The following is a 21,600-nucleotide window of genomic DNA, read 5'->3' on the forward strand; positions in this document are numbered from 1 at the left end:
CGTTCTTCTTCTGCATCCCATCATCCTTCTCCTTCGCCTTCCTTCCCGCCGCGGAGTCCCTGCTCGCCTGTTGCCGCTGCGCCTTGGTTCGGGAAACTTCGGGCATGTTTCTGCCCGGCCTAGCAGCCTGTTCCAAACCGAGGGTCAGGGTCCGTCGCGTGCAGCCCGTCCTAGGCCTGTACCATGGTGGAGGAGGAACCGTGCCGGCTAGGGCGACAAATAGAAACCTGCCAGCTTTGGGGCCCGGCGCTGTCACGCCCCTGCGGCTAGTGGTTTCTCTTTGCCAGAGGGGCGGGCCCTAGGGGCGTGTTCTCCTCCATCGTCCCCCACCGCCGGCTCCGTGTGGTTGAGTCCGGAGCGATCACGTGCCCCTCCAGCCCAGTGCGTGTGTGAGCGAATAATGGCTGCGCTGCTGAACTCGGCCCGGCGGCTCCGGCCACTCTACTCCCGCCTCCTTAGGTTGCCGCGGGGAGCGGCTTCCCACCGCCCCTCCCCCCGCGCCGCAGGGCTGGCGGGCGCCCCTGGCAGGTGAGTGCTCGGGCTCATTGCGGCCCGCGAGCCAGGACAGGGGCGCCCTGCGGGGAGCGCGTGGAGCCGGCTGGCCCCAGCCCCGGGGAAGGTCACACGGGTCCTCGCCCCTGCCTCGTCCTCGCCCCCGGCCTTCTGCCCGCTCCTGTCCCATTCGCTCCGGCCTTTGTGTCGCCCCTCACTGGCGCAGGTCTCGCCTGGGGGGGGGTGTCTCATGATCCCCCCTCCCCCCGAGCCCGTGTGGGGCTGCAGAGCACTGCCCAAGGGCGGAGGAGCTGGCCGCATGCTGCACTGTGACCTGCGGCCACCGGGAAATGTAGCTCCCCCTGCTCAGGTTGCTGTCGCACGCCCGGAGTATACTAGGCCGCTGGCAAGCGGTCCGTCCTTGTACGCCGCAGCCGGAGACCCTGTGACATGCGGCTCTGTTGCGCTGCAAGGTGAACAGGGGACTGGGTAGCTTTCTTCCCGAAAAGCTTATAGTCAGACAAGGCGAAAACGATGGGGAGAGGGGAAGTGATTCGTCCTAGATCATGCAGCAGGTCAAAGCTAGTAATAGAGCCCATAGTGGTTTCCCGCTCTCCTTGGCTATAAGCCCATAGAGCCTTGGTTCTGATTCCTTTGGGGATATTCTAATTCCCTTGGGGGTAGTTCCAGCTTCCACCACTTGGTGGGATGGTCTTGTATTTCACTTCAACTCTTATGAATGCATTAGAATGTTGTAGGTACTCAACAGAAACAAGTGAAGATGCAGAGCTAGATCCACAAAAGGACTTAAGTTCCTAAGTCAACATTTAGGTACCACATACCTTCAAAATTCCAATTCATCTCCCATTTAACCTTGAACTTTGGCAGATAAAGTTCTCATGTACTGGCAGTCCCCGGGTTACGTACAGGATAGGGACTGTAGGTTTGTTCTTAAGTTGAATCTGTATGTAAGTCGGAACTGGCGTCCAGATTCAGCCGCTGCTGAAACTGATCAGTTTCAACAGCGGCTGAATCTGGATGCCAGTTCTGACTTACATACAGATTCAACTTAAGAACCCCAGGCATCCCCAAGTCAGCTACTGCTGAAACTGATCAGCGGCTGATTCCAGGAAGCCCGGGGCAGGGGCTTCCTGTAGTCAGCCACTGGTCAGTTTCAGCAGCGGCTGACTTGGGGACGCCTGGGGCAGAGCAGCTGGGGTGCTGCTGGGTTGGTCCAGTAGTGCCGCCGCTCCTCGGCGCTACTGGACCAACCCAGCAGCCCCCAAGCTGCTCTGCCCCAGGCGTCCTGATTCAGCCGCTGCTGAATCTGACCAGCAGTGGCTGAATCAGGACGCCTGGGGCAGAACAGCTGGGGTGCTGCCCGGTTGGTCCAGTAGCGCCCAGAGCGGTCCAACTGGGACCAACTGGCAGCGCCCCAGCTGCTGTACCACAGGTGTCTGGAGCAAAGCTGGCCGGGCGCTCCGGGGCTTGGCTCTTCTTTGCGCCGCCCCCCCCCCCCATTCCCCTGGTCTGCAGACCAGGGAGACGGGGGGGGAGGAGGGGAAAAGCAGAGCCAAGCCTCGGAGCGCGTGGGCAGCGGACAACCCTGTCCGCTGCCCACGTGTTCCGCTGCTTTGCTTCCTCTCCCTGGTCTGCTGGAGACCAGAGAGAGGAACCCCGTTCGTAACTGCGGATCCGACATAAGTTGGATCCGCGTAACTCGGGGACTGCCTGTACCTAAGTTTGTTCTAATGAGCATGCATGTGGTCGTTAGCTGAGACGTCTGAGAACCTGTCTTTCGCTTCTATTCTAGTAGGACCCTGGGAGAGGTCTTTCCTCCTCTCTCTTGCCTTTAAGATTTGATTTGTGAAGTATTCTGAGCACATTTAAATCCATGCAGAATGAGAGGGTAAGAGGAGCCATTTTTAGCCTAATAGTTAGGACAGTGGACTGGGCTGTTGGAGACCTGGATTCAATTCCCCGACTCCCTTTTTGGAGATGTAGAAGGGATTTGTCTCCTCTTAGGCAAACTTCCAGAAGAGGGTTTATGAACTTCTTGTGGGATGAGGCATAGGCCACACTCCTTTTCTCAAAAAACAACAAATAGTCTTGCACCGCTTTAGACACTGATGAAAAAATGTAGATGGTATTGTGAGCTTTTGTGGGCTCTGCAGTATGAAAGTTACAGGTGCTGCAGGCTCTGCAGTATAACCGCTATGATTGTTAGTAGTTACATGGTCACCTTTTTAAATTATTTTTTACATCCCTAATCCAGACCAGTGTGCTGGGGAAGGGTATTCAGTGCTACTGATGAGTGTTTGTGAAAATGCCATCTCTCTTATTGAATTGCTTAATGTTGGCTTTAGGTATGGATCATCGAAACAATCTCTTTTCAAAGTTCCAACAGTAGGGATATGACAAGCCTAAAAAAACTTAATTCACTTTCTCCACTCCATTCATGAAGTGTTATTTCTGTTCACATAGCACAAGAACCAGTGTTCACCCACTGAAGTTTATAGGCAGCAAGTGTAAAAGAAACATAAGTACTTCTTCGCACTAGGGATGCTAGGTATGGTTTAATTGAATAATCGTGTAACCGCACCAAACCTTGTCGGTTACATGATTATTTGATGGCTTCTGGGGCTAGCAGCAAATTATATATAGGTAGCAGTGCAGAGTGGCAGCAGCCTCTGTCCATGGTGGGGGCCGTGCCCTCCGCAGACAGAGTCTGCTTTGGGACACCAGCCCCTGTCAGCGGGGGGAGGGCGGCCCTGAGCTCCTGGTGGACAGGAGCTACAGCGGCATCCTGCCTGCCGCCTCTCTTCCTGTGCTGCTGGCTCTGATAGAGAGGCAGTCGCGCTGAGGGAAGGGAGGCAGCACTGTGAAGCTGGTGCTTGTGGGGAACTGACCTAAGCTGGCTCCCCTGAGCACCGACTCCTGCTTGCCTCCCCGCCGCTGCCTCTGAGAGTGGCAGCAAGGGGTGAAGGCAGGTGGCTCAGCATAAGCTGATAGCTCACACGGGAAGCTGGCTCTTGCCTGTCCCCCTCACTCTATGCAGCTGCTTCCTTATTAGAGGCAGCAGCTTGGCATGGGGAAAGGGGTGACAGGTGGCTCTGGGATCCAGTGCTCATGGGAAGCCAATCCTCCCTCCCCTTGCTGACTGTATTAGAGGCAGCAAGGGGGGGGCAGTGTGTGTGTGGTCATTAGTATTAACTGATAAACTTGGGTTTATTGGTTAACCATTTACATGACTATATGCTAACATCCCTACTTAATACTGTGGAATTTGTTGCCTGGGGATATCATGAAGGCCAAAAATGCAACATTCTACTGGTTTCCCTGGTTTGTGGCTTCCCTTTTATCAGGATCACCTGTACCCTTATCTGTACCTGTGGCTGCCTACCACATAGCCTCCCTATTGTAGGCGGAACCCTTGTAGAACCAGTGTGGGGCAAATGCCCCATTAGAATCACATTAAAATCGTTCTTCACTGGAATACTTCTCAGTGATGGCTACTTCTACCTGAGCTTTCATCTTTCTGATCTTTTTGTAATACGTAAAGCTTTTCCAAGCAGTGGCACTCAATTTTTTCATAATACTAGAAGTACCTATAGTTTGTTAAACTTGAAACAACAAATAGATTTAAATAAATAAATTTGTTAGCCTTTTCTGAGTGTTTTGAACTTCTTTCCCTTTCGCATAGGAGAGGGAAAAACACTTTTGGTCAGAGACAAAGCCTGTGACTTTTACTAGAAAGAGTGCTATGTAAGTTGTGTTACCAATTTAAAAAAATTAGCATGGAAATATTTGCAGAACCTGGACTAGTGTTGTTGCTATCATACCCTCACTCATGTTCTGCAAACCTATTTTTAAGCACTTGAATCAAAACATTGATCCTCTAGATTAAAAACATGGGACTGGAATCTAGACAGCCAACAGAATATTACTGCTACATCATGTTCACTATTTAGTTAAAGAAATGAGACAGCAGCACAATTGCTTTATTGGAAGAAAGGGTGTATTGGGATAGCTGTATTCAAAGCCATATTTGTAAACTCCTTGAACTTCAAAATGCAGATAGTATCTTCCTGAGACTACACTCTGGCTGTGTCTACATTGGCGCGATCTTGTGCAAAAGCGGCCGCTTCTGCGCAAAAACTTGCTGCCTGTCTACACTGGCCACAAGTTCTTGCGCAAGAACACTGATGTTCTAAAGTATGGAAAAGCACATCTCTTGTGCAAAGGCACATGCCAGTGTAGACGCTCTCTTGTAGAAGAGTTTTTGCACAAGAACGCTTCGCAAAAGAGTTCTTGCGCAAGAAGCTGCCAGAGTAGATTTAGGCTCTGAGAAGAGAGAAATGGGAAGCAAAGTATGATAAAGCTATTTTAGTCTGGGGAAAAAGAGAACATGATATAAGAACAGCCATACTTGGTCAGATCAAAGCTCTGTCTAGTCCAGTATCCTATCTTTGGACGGTGGCCAATCCCAGATCTTTCAGAGGGAATGAACAGAACAGGTAATTGTCAAGGCCGTGTCTAAACTACAACCCTCTGTCAGCAGAGGGATGTAAATTAGACATTTCAAAAGCACAAATGAAGCGGGGATTTAAATATCCTGCGCTTAATTTGCATAATGACAGCAGTCACTTTTTTTTTGAAAAGAGGCTTTTCGAAAATAAAAAACCAGCAGTTTAGACTGGGCATTTTCAACAGAAATGCCCCATTTCGAAAGATCCTGTACTCCTCAAAAAATGCCCCTTCTAAACTGACATTTTTTGAAAAGCCCCATTTTGAACAAAAGCGGTGGCTGCCATTTAAATATTGGCGTGGGATATTTAAATCCCTGCTTCATTTGCACTTTCAAAACTTCTAATTTACATCCCTCTGCCGACAGAGGTGTAGTTTAGACGTAACCCAAGTGATCCATTCTGTTGCCCATTCCCAGGTTCTGATAAACGTGTTAGAGATGTTAAGGGGTAGTTGGTTAATCTGTTACCCAGTAAGCATCATCCTTAGTGGGAGATGCTTACGGGGTAATGGTTAGCTGGTAGCCAAGAATGGAGGGTTGCTCCAGCCCCACTGACCCCCAATGCCGGGCTGGTGGTGGCAGCTGCAGGGGGCCACAGCAGTGGCAGGGGCTACTCTTGCCTCCCCACCTCCTTTTAATTGCATAAGTGATTAAATAGTGTTACCTGTTGAACCAATTAAATGGGATTTTACATCCCTATTAGAGACACAATACTTGCCCATCCTGGCTTAATAGCCTTTGGTGGACTTATCCTTCATGAATGTACTTTTATTTTATTTTATTTTATTTTAAATTTTAACCCACCCTATTATAGTCTTGGCTTTCACAACATTCTCTGGCACACAGTTTGTGCATTGTGTGAAGAAATGCTTCCTTTTTGTTTTAAACTTGTTGTCTATTAATTGCTTTGGTGTCCCCATATTCTTGTTACTTTCTCCCTACCATTCATGAGTTTATAGATCTCGTCTCATATCCCCCCTTAATCATCAGATTTTGAAGTTGAGAAGTTACAATCTTGTTAATCTCTCCTTATGATGATGGTGTGAACCATACCTCTTAGCCTGGGTTTTTTATACATAATATTTACAATGTGTATATTTCTGAAATTAAAAACTAAACTGAAGCTGGAAAAATGAATTAAGCTATTGAGGAATGTATTACTCCTTTTGTTGGGTTTAGAAAAGAAGATTAGGGTAGGAAGAGATCTCAGGAGGTCATCTACTGCAACCTCCAACCCTTTGTTCAAATCAGGACCAACCCAGTTAAATCTTCCCAGCCTAAACATTAAGTTGAACTGGTTAACTGATTAAATGAGGCTGGGCAGGGGAGCTGCTCCAGTCAGCTGGTTCGGGCAGACCCTGTCTGTGGCAGGGGCCCGGCTGGGCCTGGCATGGATAGGGTTGCTCTGGTTGGTTGTTTAGGCAGCTTTGATTTGTGGTGGGTCCTGTGGGGCTGGAGCATTTTCTGGCTCACCACAGGCAGGGAGCTGCCTTGGCCCCTGGAACCTGTAAAGATGGGGCTTACCGGTTAACCATTCACATCCGTGTCCCAGCTAGGTCTTTGTCCTGCCTGGTCTTAAAAACATCTAAGGCTAGAGATTCCACATACACTCTAGGTAACCCCTTCCAATGCTGTGTCACCCTCCTAGCGAAATTGTCTTTGCTAATATCCAATCCTAGGCTTTCCTTACTGCAACTTAAGATCATTGCTTCTAGTTCTGTAATCTGCCACCACTGTGAACAAATTAAGACCAACCTCTTCGGAACCACCTTTCAGGTAGCTGAAAGCTGCTATCAAATCCTCCTCACTCTTCTGCAGACTAAATGAGCCCATTTCCCTTACCTCTCCTCATAGATATTTGCAGGGCTCGACAAACTATAGAATCTATTTGCTCGTGGCGAGTAGATTTTAGCTGCGTGCCCCATTTACTGTCGGCGCGTGCATGCGCAATGCGGCTCTTCCACATGTGCAGTGCGGGGCTGGCGAGTGGCTTTCGCCGCCATTTGTCCAAGCCTTGGTTATTTGCCTCATTTCTTGATTAGCTAAATTTATCCACTTGGATTGTGGAATACTTTATTTAGCTTCTCATTTAATGGCTCATTAGTTGTCACCTGACTGGTGTCACGACTTGAAACTAATGTGCATGTTTGTACTGAAATGCTTTTCCTTATTGTCATTGTTGTAAAGACTTTTAGCATTGCCAGCTTATGTAATGTACAGGAGGAAAAGTGTAAAACTAAGGGATCAGTTTCATAAATGTTCTTACATGTCTGGCATGTAATAGGGATGTTAAATTTTGATTAATCAGCTAATCAAGTAGTTGATGGAATTTCCATTGACTATTCGATTAGTCGATAAGGGGGGCACTCGCTATACTGCTGCACCTCTGCCTTTGAAATGTACTAGCGCTGCCCATGGCGCCTTTTCCCCCACTGTACCTCTGCTTCCCTGCGGAGTGGCTTTTAAGCCAGTTTTCCCCAGCACTGGCTTCTGCTGCCCTCTGCTCCCCCTTGGTGCCTCTGATACAAAAGCAGCAAGGGGGTGAAAGCGACTAGTTGAGTAGTATTTGACTACCCGATAAGCCTAGGCTTGCATCCCTAGCATGTAATCCTCTGGATTATTTTTTGAGCTCGAGCATAGCTCCCACTTTGTGTACTGTACAAGCCGTAACTTTCGTAAATAGCTCTCTTTGCTAACAAAATTGGTTTATACTCTTCTTAAACTTGTTTGGGTCCTAAGGCCCAAAGTCATGATAAACTTCCCAGTGAGATCTAGTACAGTATGGAATAAGTGTGAAAAAATATTGATGCAATTCTATTGCTTGGGATAGGTAAAATAGGAGATAAGTCTAGCAAACACACAGTAAGGAATATTCTGCACAAGCACTGGCACGGAATAGATTACTACTTCTGTTTCCTATATTTACTGAAATTTTTTAAAGAATGACTTGCTATCACATCTTAGCCTGTGACGTCAATTTAAAATTCACATACTGCCTTAAACACCTCTTAATTAATGTATTTTTAGGATTTTCATTATTATAGTATTTGGGCACCAAATAAACAATAGATAGAAGGGGAAAAGAAGCTTCCAAACCCCTCCTCCCCCAAAGCATAAGTAGCTATCTAAAGCCAAAGATGTGACCAAAATATGTATGTACTGCCCTAAAAATCAGCCAGTTGGGTCTAAGCTAGGCCAATCAAGGATGGAAGTAGAATATTTGTTTTTCTCTGACCATGCTGTATTTTCAGTTCTTGCTTCTGAATCTTCTATGGGCTTTCAAAAATATTCCTTATAAGTTCCAAACTGTGAAGAATTTAGAGCCACTACTTTGAATTGCACCCAGAATTATAAAGATAGGAGGAAGTCAGTCTAGTTTATAGAATGTTCTTATTGATGGCTCTACTTAGTGAGCAACGCCTGCCTTGCTGAGTGATAACAAATGTTTCAACAGAACCATGCAAAAGCATCCCAGATACATCTTCAATAACTGAGCCTTGAAGAGCAGTAATGAGTAGTCCAGGCACAAACTACTTTTCTGCCTTCATTCTTAGGGGTCAACTGATTTTTATTTAGTAATTAGAAAAATAAACCTTGTTTTGAGTGAGTGAGCAAATACTGTATAACAAGAATGTAGATGTGCATCTTGAAGGTGACAGGTGTGGAAAACTAGCAAAGTCTGAATCATGGAAAAAGGACAGCCTTCTGGTCTATTTCAGATTGTTGGGTTGGTGGGTGTGGGGAAGGAGAATGAACCACTGCCACTAAGTGGGTGTCCAGAGTTGCAGGCTAGTTTGGGAAGAGCTAAATCCACTCTAGTACAAGTCAGTGTCAATTTCTCTAGTTAATCTGCTTGCCAAGAAGAAGCATTAGATTTTATAAGCATACTAATGGCTGTGTGATTCCAAAGATTTAACACTCTAATACAGGGATGGGGAACCTTTTTATGGGTCAGGGGGCACTGACTCTAGAAAAATTAATCCGAGGCCACACACAAGAAAAAACAAACAAAAATCCTCACTACTCTGTGTCCATGTCAGAAGCAAAAAAAAACCCCAAATCCAACAACACCTCTCACTCATACTTAACTCAGCATGAGCATACTTCAGCCCCAGGAGATGAAGGGGGGAGGCTCACTGAGACTGAGGGCATCCTGGCCATAGTGTGGGAGAGTTTTGCTGCAGGCTGGAACTAGCTTATGGGCCATAGGCTCACCACCTCTGCTCTAATAGCCTCATATCTGCACTGACCAGGAGTGTGATGGGATGGAATCGTGTGAAACTACGTAAGGATTTAGGAAATGGAGGAGCTGTTACACAATGCGTCACTCTGTGTCCTGTAGCCCCTTTGCTGTGTGGCCTCCCTCCTCCCCTGTGCTCCAGGGAGCTGAGAGCCATGTAACCTCTTCAGTGCTTGGGGGGAGCTGCAGGGGCCTCTCCCCTCCCCTGTGTTTGGGGGAGGGAGGGAGAGTGGGGGAGACACAGCCATGAGCCAAGCCTGCCACACTGTGGCTTCAGCCCAGCCTAACCCCCCGGCAGCTGGGGGGAAGAGAGCTGGGCTTGCCCCAGCTTGGCCTCTGCATGGCCTGGCCCGGCCCAAACCAACCCCCCGGCAGCTGGGAGGGAGAGAGCTGGACGTGCCACGGCCTGGCCTTGATCCGGCCTGGCATTCGGGGGGTGAGAACTGGGCCTGCTGCGGCAAGGCCTTGGCTGATCCCAACCCCGTGGCGGCCATGGGGAGAGAGCTGGGCCTGGAGGTGAGAAGGGGGCTGGGGTGGGGGGGGGGGGAGAGCTGCTGCTGCTTGGCCTGACGGCTGGGGGAGAGCCGGGGCTGCCACACCTTGGTCTGGCCCTCCCAAGCAGCTGAGGCAAAAGCTGGGGCTGCCTACCCCTAGATATAGGAAGGTTTATCATAGTGTGATGGTTAGTGAGGTTACTAAGATGGTGATTGCAATGGGAAGTTCTTGAATAGTGGTGGGCAATAAGACAGAGATGGTTTGCCAGGGTTGGCCCCTAGCAGGCTGCCACTGCTCTATTTACCTGCATGGCCCCAGGTGCTGGTGATTGCAGCTCCTATTGACTGTGAATCGTCGTTCCTGGCCAATGCGAGCTGTGAGTAGAGGTATCCCGGTCTATGCCACTTCATGCTGCTCCTATTGGCTGTGAATGGTGATCTACAGCCAATAGGAGCTACAATGACAGACTGGATCCAGCCTACTTTGTTCTTGTAGGGCATAATCAGTGATGGAGTGTTGACAGCCAGAGGAGGTAAAATTGGTTTTCCTGGTGCTGTTCGTTTTTCTTTTTTAACGTCTTCATACTGACATCAAAATGGTCCAAGCAGCTTATTCCACTACTTGTATGAATTTTAGATGGAAGTGCTCGGAGTGCAGTTTTTATTTCTATATTATTTAAATGGCTAGAGTCTTAATTGTGCACGCTATAGTAGAGGCCTGATCTTGCTCTCCTTTTGTGTTGGATTCAGTATTCTTTTCCCATGAGAAATGACTGGGGAGTGTATTTACCCCCAGGATGTGTACTAAGCAAGTACAAGGAAGGAAACAATTTCACATTCAATGTATACTAAATAATGTTGTGATTTCCCCCCCCCCCCAATATATAGCAAAACCCAGTATTGGCGAAGCACTTGAGTTTTTTTTTGTTTTTGAGTTTAGTGGGTTTTTTAACATGTTGTCTCTATTTTACTTTGTAAATTGAGCAGTGATGGGGCCAGTTTGTGTTTGTGCAGTATCCACAAAGAGGTTTTAATCCTGATTATGGTGTCTGGGTGCACCGTAATATAAATAAATAACTTCTACATTCTTGACTGATTTTCTTGCACTTCTGTATTTAAGCTATATCTATAAATTGTATCTATGGTTGTAAGTGAATGTCAGCAGTGACTATCTATTGGGTTTCATATTGTCAAGGTTGCCATTTATATTATAATTCAGGAGAATTTTTATTCTAATTGAAGTGTATACTCAGAACTGTAAATTTAATTATGCTTATGAACCTATTGACTAAATGCTACTTTTAGTAATGTCAAAGGGTACAACATTTTTCTTCTGTAGCTAATTAAAAATGTCTATTTGGGTTGGTAGAATGAATATAATTCTTATTATAGGAACAGATGCTAATTCAATTAACTTTATTGTTTCTATTTAAGAAAAAATGCTGTTAATTTCCAAATAGTTTTATAAATCTTGATGAGATTAGATATGCAAAATATTAGCTGATCAGTGGATACTTATCAGTAACTATTTCAGTTAATTATTAAACTCTGGCTGGGCACAGGGTCCTGGCTTTAGGGACCCCATGTAAAATAGGGCACTGGAGCACCCCCCACACCCATAATACCTTGGCTATGTGTGAACTCTGTAATGGTTAACTGTAACTGATGGAATTTTAATAAGGTACACAGTTACTTTTTAAAAATCTATTTACATCCCTGAATGAGACACACTTCTTGTGTAGAAGTGCTTCTGTTTTATGTGGAGCAAAAATGAACAAGGGTAGGCCAACATTTATGGAGGAGAATGTGGGGTTTATTGATGATGAGAGGCAGAAGAGTTGTGCTTTTTAGCAGAAAAATGAAGACTAGCAGGTTCCTGGGGGAGTAGGTTATTAAAACTGTTCCAAGCATATGTGACAGCATGGAAGAGGTATCAGGCCAAAATTTACAGAGGCCAAGGGAACAATAAAGGAAAGGGGTCTAAGCAAAAAGAACAAGAGAGCAAGTTGGAGCAAATGAAAACCCACATTTTGATGGCAGATGAACTGCAGAGAGTCTTTCAGATGAGAATGAGAATCTTGTATCTTTATATTAAGAGACAGAACTATTGAAGGATTCCGGGGAGAGGGAGCACTATATGCTCAGATTGGTAGAAAAAAAACTTTGGCAAAAGCATTTAGTGCCACAATCGTAATTCATGCTATTGGAGCAAAGCTACCTTCCACCTTCAATTAATACGACTGAAGGGCATCCACACTAAAGCAGTGGTTCCCAGCCTTTTTTATGCTGTGGACTGACAAACCCATTAATAAACTTTTGGTGGACTGGCAACATTTTGTTTGCATATTGGCATATTCAATAATGAATATGCAAATAAAACGTTGCCTAGTCCCAACCCAGCTCCTTGCTTCCCAGTGCCTAACACACTTTGACCCCTACGCCCCATGCCCTTTGACCCTTTAACTTCTGACCACTGCAGCCCATGCCAACACCCTCTTGCTCTGTGACCCCACCAGCCCTCACCCAAAACCCCTTTGCCCCCATCCCACCCCTCCATTCCCCAGAAGCTGCCACCCTAGGGAGCATGGCCTCCTCCTTCACAACCCTTCCCTTCCTCCCTCCCCAAATGCATCTTGCACCCTTGGGGGGGGTGGAGCACAGAGCCCTGGCTGGCTGTCATTACTAAGAGGGGAGGGGGGCACTTCCTCCTGCGCCACCTCCTGCCACCACCTCATCCCCAGTGCCGCCACCGGCAAAAACGGCTGCAAGGACAGGGAAAGTGGCCATTGGTGGCATGCATGCTCCCTCCTCCTTCGCGCCCCCCTCCCTCCTCAAGTGTCTCCCCCAAAGCGTGGACGGGGGAGGAGAAAGGAGGGAGGAAGGTGCTTCCTTCTCCACTTCCTCCTGCTGCTGCCTCAGCCATCACTGCTACTGGAGCTGAGCTGCTGTGGCTTGAGTTCCTGCTGCTGCTGTGTTCCAGCAGCCAGTGGTTGGCGGACTGGCAACGGTCTGCAGACTGGTGGTTGGGAACCACTGCAGTATAGCACCTATTTTATGCTGTAGAGCAGTTCTGAGAACTATCAGGAAAAAAATCTGTAACGATACACCTGAAAAGCTCAAGTAAGTGAAAGTGTAACTTATCAACATTATCAAATCTCACGTAAACATGTTCCTGTCGCACACCTAATAGTGTCTTTAAATATTTGAAACTAGCAAACTTACTTGGCATTGCCCGAGTCCTTCAGGGTGGGACTTTGGCAATGTGCGGGCGGGGGCAGGAGACTGGGGGCCAGGAAACTGTTTTACCCCCTCTCCGCAAGCAATTCCCCCCAGCCTGCCTGAAGCCTGTTCCTCCCCTCTTCCCCCCCCCCCCCCGTCTCCCAGTTTATAGCTTGCACTAAACTGTGTTCATGTGCATTTTTTATTTTCACATCTTATCAGAGACTTTGTTCTTTTAAAGGGATAATGATGTCCTTTGTCACTTTAAGGATAAGAGAATAGTACTTGTAGTAGCTTTCAGATATTCTGTCTGGAATTTAAAGCATCACAATCCATAATAAAGTATACAAAATTGTTCTCTTTGCAGGTATTATCCAGTCTTACCTCAGTGAAATACAAACTTTCCTGCAGGGGCACATCGCTGTAATGTGGGGAAAAAGCTTATCCTAATTCTTACTGTATCACTAATAACCACTAATGCCCTAATTAGAGATGTGATGATGTGAAATTCAGACTTATCTTATTGACATTAGCTATTTGAAGATTAGATGAATGTGAAGGAAGCAGAGCTGTCAAATGAGCTGGGGTCAATCATTACATTTTAAAAATAGTGATTAATTATCATTTTAATTACCCTGTTAATAGAATACCATTTGTTATTTTGGATGTTTTCTATTTTCAAATATATTGATTTTAGTTAAAACACAAAATACGAAGTGTACAGTTCTCATTTTATATTTTTATTACAAGTATTTGCACTGTAAAAAGATAAAAATTTCCAGTTCATCTCATCAAAGTACTGCTGTGCAATCTTTTTGTCATTTGTGTTGAATTTTGTAGCCGGTGTTGTGAGATATTTATGTACCAGATATAAATGTTTAGGATATACCTCTAAATGCTTTGACCACCATTCCAGAGCATGTGTTTCCATGCTGCTGCTGCTGCTTTCTACTAGATAATGATTCAAAGCAATGCAGGCTGATGCATATTCATTTTCATCATCGGAATCAGATGGCAGCAACAGAAGGTTGATTTTCTTGTTTGGTGGTTTGGGTTCTGTAGGCCCTGCATCAGTGTTGCTCTTCTGACAGCGTGTTCCATACCACTTCCCTCTCAGATTTTGGAAGGCACTTGAGATTCTTAAAGCTTGAGTTGAGTGCTATAGTTATCTTTAGAAATCCCATATTGGTAACTTCTTTATATTTTGTCAAATCTGTGGTGAAAGTTTCTTAAAATGAACAACATGTGCTAGGTCATCACCTGAGACTCTACACTAGAATGTGGGTAAAGCCACATAGCTGGAGACAAACAATTCTCCCCTAAAGGAGTTCAGTCACAGATTTAACTAAGTCATTTTTTAAAAAATGAGTGCTGTCAGCGTGGAAGCGTGACCTCTGGAATAGTGACCAACGAATGATCAGGCATACAAATGGGTGAGCATTAGGCATGTTAAAAATCATTTAATACGGTAACGGTGTAACCACTAAAAAATCTTACTGGTTACATGCTTACAGGCGCTGTGGGGCTCTGCAGTATAAGGTATAAAGCTGGCTGCTGGCTTTGTTCCTTTGGGCCAGTTGCTGGCTGAGTTTAACCAATACCATTAACTGATGAGCATCAGCTTAGTGTTTAAATGGTTAATCAGTTAAACTCCAGCATCCCTAGTAAGCATATCTAGCATGTAAATACAGTACCTTTCAACACCAGCTACAACAGTGCCCTGCAAACATCTGTTTTCACTTTCAAGTTATGTAAATAAGTGGGCATTATTATCTCCTTTAAATGTAAACTACTTGTTTGTCTTAGCAATTGGCTGAACAAAAAAGTAGGACCAAGTGGATCTGTTGGTTTGAAGTTTTGCATTGTTTTATTTTTGAGTGCAGTTATATAACAAACAGTTCTATATTTGTAAGTTGCAGTTTCACAATAATGAGGTTACACTACAGTATTTGTATGACGATAATTGAAAAATACTATTTTTATAGTGCAAATATTTGCTATAAAAATAGTATAAAATGAGTACTGTATACTGTGTACTCTGTATTTTAATTGAAATCAATATATATATTTGAAAATGTGGGAAAAGATCCAAAAATGCTTATAGTTAGAACAATAATTTATTATTAACAATGTAATTACAACTGATTAATCAGATTAATTTTTATTAATCTACTTCATTTGTTTTAAGGTAATCACTTACATTAACTGACGTGAATAGACAGCCTTAGAATGTAGGTTTAATAAGAATTTGTAATTGCTGTACTACATATCAACTTTTAAAGAGATCCACTAAGCTTTCCTGTGTAGTGAGTTGCTTTATAACTCAGTGAGTTTTAATTTTTTTTTAATTGGGATAACATTTTGGTGCACACTGATTCCTGTGTAACAGTTTCTCTTTCTATTTAGCTCTATATCACTTTTTAAAAAAATTTCTGCCCAGTGCCGCGTATTTAAGAATACTTTATTTGAGATAAATGGGTTCATATCTTCTACTGATTAAAATGCTGAAATCTGCAGTTTTTAAATTGATGAGTTAATGTCTGAACACGTCTCTCAGTAGATATTTTGATTTTATTTGCAATGTTCATAAAAGCCTGTGTACTAATTGCTGTCTTCCTGACTACAGAAGCAATGTATTCTGCTTTATAGTAGGTCAGACTTGTGCCCAAGTCTTAGTCCATTTTTTCATTTAAAGGAAAAACCATCAGGCTGAATTTTGAGCAAGGATGGTTTAGACTTTAGACAGACTTTAGAACTCAGATCTGCCATAAAATTAAATTTGACAGTTGGCAGTAAGCAAAACTCTACTTCAGATATGCCAATTTTTTTATTCCTCCTTAAATGCTTTTCTATAGCATCATCAAGTGTTAGCTGCTTATTAAATGCAAGGATCCTTGATAAGAAGATGGATTGTTTGCAAAGGAATATATAAACCAGAGGTCCGCAAAGTGTAGTGTGCCCCTTTCCTCAAGGAGGAAGATCAGGAAGGTGTAGGCCAGCTGCTGTGGAAGGTAGGAGGGAGTTCCACCCAGCTCTGCTCTACCCCTAGCTCTTCTCTGGTCCCAAGCACGTCCCCAGTTGCATCCTTCTTACTGCTATCCACATGTGCTCCTCCCCCAGGCTTCTGCCCCCAGTTCCAGAGTGAAGCTGCATGATCCTGAGAAGTTTGGGGGACCACTGGTATAAAATATAGATATAACATTTAGATAGAAAATATTTGTGGCCATGGATGAGCTATCTGGCATAGGGATTAATGTATTTAATTTTTTAGTACGTGTACTTTTAGGTCAATATCCTTGCAGAAAAATGACTTTATTTAAAAAAAAAAAAAAAAAAAAAAAAAAAAAAAGAATTGAGACTAAGGTTTATGTTTTTATATCAAGGAATGGAGACTTACTTGTGCATCTCCCATTAATGCTAATGGATGCTGCAAGCATAAATCCTTGTGCCTCAGGATAACCGTATACTCATATGTTGCTGCTTACTTGTGAAGAGTTTGGTCACTAACAATATCAATCTCAGCTTGAAGTTCAAGTAACATTCTGAACTCGTGGGTCCCAACCTTTTTGATACCGGAGACTAGCAAACCCATTCACTAACTTTTGGCAGACTGGCAACATTTTAGTTGCATATTTATTATGGCACCCACACCCTCTCCCTCTCCCTCTCCCTCTCCCTCCAGTCCGCCAGAAGTTTTTGAATGGGTTTGCTGGTCCCTAGAGCTCCTCAGTGCGAGCCCTCCACTACCCTCCTCCCCCAATGCCAGGCACTGACCCCAGAGTCCCCTGCACCCAATTCCCCCAGTGCCAGCCTTCCACCCTCAGAGCCTCCCAGTGACAGCTCCCACTCCAAACATCTCAATGCCAGACTCCCGCCCCTTAGAGCCTCCCACCACCAGACCCTCCTCTTTCCAGAAACCCACTGCACCCAATCCCCTCAGAACTCCCCCCAGTGCCAGTTCCCATTATTAACCCTGCTGCCAGAGCCCCCCACTATTAGCCCCACCCCTACGCCCTCCAGTTCTAGCTGCCCTCACCCCCAAAGCCCTCCAGCATTTGCCCTGTTCCCCTCATTAGCCCTGTGCTGCCTCCTAGCCTGCAACTGAGCACTACTGCCTGCGTGACTCGGAGGGCTGAGTCTGGGGGACATGGCCCAGCGCCTATCCTCCTGCCATGACTGTTGGGAGAGGCCTGTCCTGCTCTGCCTTAGCCAATCACTGCTGGGCAGGGCTGGGTCTCCTCCTGGACGCAGAAGAGCGCTTCCCTGTATGGTGGGAGGAGACCCAGCGCGGGTTGGCTGAGAGGCAGAAGGACATGCCTCTCCCAATAGTTGCCGAAGTAGGAGTGGCGCTGGGTGATGTTCCCCCACTCCAGTCCTGGATCCCAGAGCTGCAGCAGCCAGCAGTTTGTGGCCCACCGCCAGTCTGCAGATTAGCAATTGGGAACTGCTGTTCTAAGCTACTAATGCATACCATTTTCTTTGTTTCCTTTGTGCCCTTATGTACAGGTAGATAGGAAAAAAGCTTGGAGGTAAGAGTAAAAATGTAATGGCTTTAAATTGTTGTCTGGCAGATAGGTCACTGATAAATTAGCTGCCTGGCAGAAAACTCTGCTCCTAGGATAATTAGTCATTTTAAGGTTTGAAATAATAAAAGCTTTATTGTACTGTTCTTTTTCTAACTTTAAAAATATTTGGTCTTATTTCTTCCAAACGTGACTGACTAGTGTTAGATCAGTGAAATTTATATGTAGTCGTAGATAGGACCTTTTGTGTGTGTTTTTTTTTCTTTTAGCTCAGAAGAATTGATTTAAGATGTTTCTTTTGACTGTGTGCAGGCATCAATACTAAGATTATGTCAATAGATACACTACTCGCTCCTTTGTGGCCCAGTCAACTGTAAAACTGTGTGGTCTGGTGGTAGGAGGACAATTTTCAGAGCTTCACCCAAACATTGTTAAATTTAAAAAATATTTTTCTGTGTGGATTTGAAAGTAAATATTTTCATGACAGTCTTCTCCTCTCCCCCCCCCCCCCCCAACCTTCACACTAGTGTATGGTTTTAAACCATTCTGCCTGCGGAAAAATCTATAAGGATTCCTCAAATTGATCCCATCCAAAAAAGGGATGGTGTGAAGGATGTAGCTGGAAAACAATGCTTGGTTTCCCCACAAACATGGTGGAACTGCATTGTCCTCTCCACTCCTCAAGCATTGTTTACAGTCAAGCTGGCCTTCCAGAGCCTCTTTCAGGCTTCTATCAGGCCCTGTATGGGAAAGGAACAGCAGAGAAGATATTAAACCTCTGGCTGTGTTGCTGTTTCAGCTCAAGTTCCTGGTGCCCTGGTCTGCCCAGTTATTGACCCAAGAGTACTTTTTGCAGGATTTAATGTGAGGAACCAGAACTGTAGATTCTACTGAGCCCCTCTTCTCTTAGTACGCACAATCTGTGTTTTTCTCTATGCAGGGAATCTAGAGGAGAATAATCTGAGCTAATCTGTGTAGTTGCAAGAATGATTTTAGCACATACTTCAAAAGACATATGTAAACAATGAGGACCTGCTCAGTTCAGTTTGTACTTCTGTTTGTATATTGACTGTTGGTCACACCAATATAATTAGGGCCCTACTAAATTAATCATCCATTTTGGTCAATTTTACCATCATAGCACTTTTAAAATTGTAAATTTCATGATTTCAGCTATTTAAAGCTGAAATTTCATTGTGTAATTGTAGGGATCCTCCCCCAAAGTAGGGATCCTCACCCAAAAAGGAGTTGGGGTGTGGGGCAGTGTTGTGATACTGCTACCTATACTGTGCTGCTGCTGGTAGCAGCACTGCCTTTAGAGATTGGCACCTGGAAAGCAGTGTCTCCTATCTGGGAGTCCACCTCTGACTGCAGACCTACTGTAAGCAGCAGGCATTGCCACTCTTATTTCTGTGTTGCTGCTGATGGGGTGCTGTCTTCAGAGCTGGTTGCCTGATCAGCAGCCACCACTGTCTGGCTGCTCATTTATGAAGGCAATACTGAATTAATGGTGACAATACTGCATCCCCTTGAAGATAATATTGTGGCCCCTCCCCAACTCCCTTTTGGTTAAGGAATCCCAATTTGAGAATTGCTGTTCTTACCTGTGAAATCTGTATAATATAGGGTAAAAGCACGTACAAGTTCAGATTCAATGGCCCATGATGCGTTTTCATGCTTGTGAATACGGTAGGGCCTTAAATATAATTTTAGGGCTTTTCTACATTTGAAAGTTAGTGTGGATGAAGGTATGGTTTGAATTTAAAGTTCAATAACTGTTCTTGATTAACTCTGTGTGGACATTTTTATTCCAAAACAAGAATTCCTAACAGTTAAGAGATTTTATGAAGAATTTTTTGTAGTTATATTTCCCTAGCCCTTTGTGCTATGGAAATAAACTTTAAAAAAAATTAAATATTTTTTAAGGTGCCTGCTATAATGTATTTTAAAATACAGCATGGTAAGTCTCTTATATCCATTTGTTTCTGTAATAGTGTCATTTTATAAGTTGCAAAAATATCTTCTGTGTTTGTTCAGCCTTTTCTGTACTTTTAAACTGGTTATAAAAATTATTGCTGCTTGCTGCCTCGTGTATTGTTCTTCAAAAGAGTTGTCCACAACTATTCATGGGTAATCATATTCTTTGCTTCAAAAGTTTTTTGTTTTACAAAATACTACTTGAGCCATTTTTAGGAAAAACTAATCAGTGTAGCTGGATACCTCAAATAAGCAGACAATTGATGACGTGAAAATATACATAGTTACGTGTATTTCTTAATTGACATCTCCTTCCTCTCTTTGCTTTAAATCAACATTCAATGCTGTCTGTAAAGGTTTGTTTTTTTGGGGGGAGGGAGAGGTCATGTCGGTAAAGGGGAATGAATAGTTCCTTCGATAATAAACTGACATAACTAGCTTTTGTGTTTGTTTTTGTTTAGCACACATCTGATATATCAAGCAAGACTCCTTGCAGTTGCCCCTCATCAGAAAGGGAAAGTTCAAGAAGAACCTGTTCCAGGTATTCAGAATAAGCAAGTACGAAATTTTGACTGGGCCCTGAATAGACTGGATACCTCTGTCAGAAGAACTGGCCGCATTACTAAAACCCTTCTACTAAGAATCTTCCATGACATGTGCAGAACAGGTAAAGTTGCTTTTCATTGTATTCCAAGTTGACATTTCCTTTTAAAGTTTTTGTCAAACCAAAAGAACATAAATGAAACTGATTTGTTCACTATTTTTGTTTTATGCATATTACTAAACCTACTATGTACCTTAAATGCTTATAGGCAGTTGCAGTAGTTTAGCGTTATCAATCTGTATGTAAGTGATCAGTAACCATACTAACACAACTGATCTTCACCCTTCCACTATTGTTGTAGGGAACAATTGAAGAAAAATGTGGTGTTCAGGCATGCTTTTATAATTTCCTAATGAATTGCCTGTACTATTTTATGTACATACATGCTCCATCACTTGTGGTTATCTTTCTCCAGTACAATGGTGACTGAGTTTTAGAGCTGGAGGATCTTTAGAGGTAGGTCTTGTCTCAAGTTCTCTCCCCAAACTGTACACCAGTGTACAGAGCAAGCACAGTATTCATATTTAGATGATACTTCAGTTATCTTGGTAATGAGATAATTAATACTGTCCAAAGATATATTTATTATCTCAGGATGTATTGGCTGTTCAGGTTAGTAGGAAGTCAGCACATTCCAAAGCATCTTGCTAATATTCTCCAACCATGTCTCAACTCTTGTCCATAAGATTTTTCTCCATCAGCAGCAGAAAGTGATACAATGAAGTGGCAGTGTTTGGGGATGTTTGGATGGAAGAATTCAGGGCAGTTCAGGCCTTGTGTACCTTATATTAATGAAATTACCAAATGGTTGACTTTGTAACTGTGCAGCATCCCTGCATTCTGGTGTAAATCATTATTTTTCAGTGTAATTATGAAATACTGTCACCTAATTTTTTCCTAGATGTTCTGTTTAACAAAAAGTGAAAGTGTGAAAAAGTTGCATGTGTTTGTTTCAAAAGGACACTGTCATGATTTTTAGGATCTAGATGTAATTTATTATAGCTTTAAAGATTTAGTTGTACATATTTTTGACTTAAATTTAACATTTACACCTAAATCTTCTCTTTCCAATTCATAAAAATAGGAGAATTTAGTATGGCAGAGTCATTTGGATTTATAATCAGTGTGTAAGAATAGATATTTGTCAGCATCTTCACTTTATGCAGCCTTAAACTTCAGACAGCTTACTTTATGAACAAAAATTGGAAATTAACAGTCATTTCAACAATAACAAAGCAATAAAGTACTGAGTTTGTTGTTGCTCAGTTTGTTAATATTATAGATTCCTCCCTTTAAAGCGAGGGAGGGAAACCTAAGGCCGGGGGGGCCGAATACTGGGATCCGGCTGCCAAGGCTCGGGGCTTCCCCCAGCATCGTGGAGCCCATGCTAGTGTCTAGTTTTCATGCTGCCCCACCTCGGGACTAAAGCTCACAAAATCTACTAGATTGGGCCCCCTATGCTCTGAGGGGTGAGGGGTGTTGTCTTTCTCCTCGGTTGGTGTTTTTTTTTTTGGTTTGTTTTG

At 44.1% G+C, this 21,600-nt stretch overlaps 1 protein-coding gene across 2 annotated transcripts in view; it reads left to right on the forward strand.

Moving 5' to 3' along the window:
- The first annotated feature begins 69 nt into the window (after positions 1 to 69).
- Positions 70 to 21,600, forward strand: part of LRPPRC (leucine rich pentatricopeptide repeat containing) — a 163,366-nt gene continuing 141,835 nt past the window's right edge. The window contains exons 1-2 of one of the 2 annotated variants that reach the window (XM_075925421.1): positions 70 to 528; positions 19,935 to 20,140. In XM_075925421.1, coding sequence (XP_075781536.1) covers positions 401 to 528; positions 19,935 to 20,140 — 334 coding nt within the window. In that variant the 5' untranslated portion in view covers positions 70 to 400. The remainder of the gene's footprint in view (positions 529 to 19,934; positions 20,141 to 21,600) is intronic. The other variant, XM_075925422.1, reaches the window with a different exon arrangement.

Source organism: Pelodiscus sinensis, chromosome 3 (assembly GCF_049634645.1).
Source record: "Pelodiscus sinensis isolate JC-2024 chromosome 3, ASM4963464v1, whole genome shotgun sequence".
NCBI lineage: Eukaryota > Metazoa > Chordata > Testudines > Trionychidae > Pelodiscus > Pelodiscus sinensis.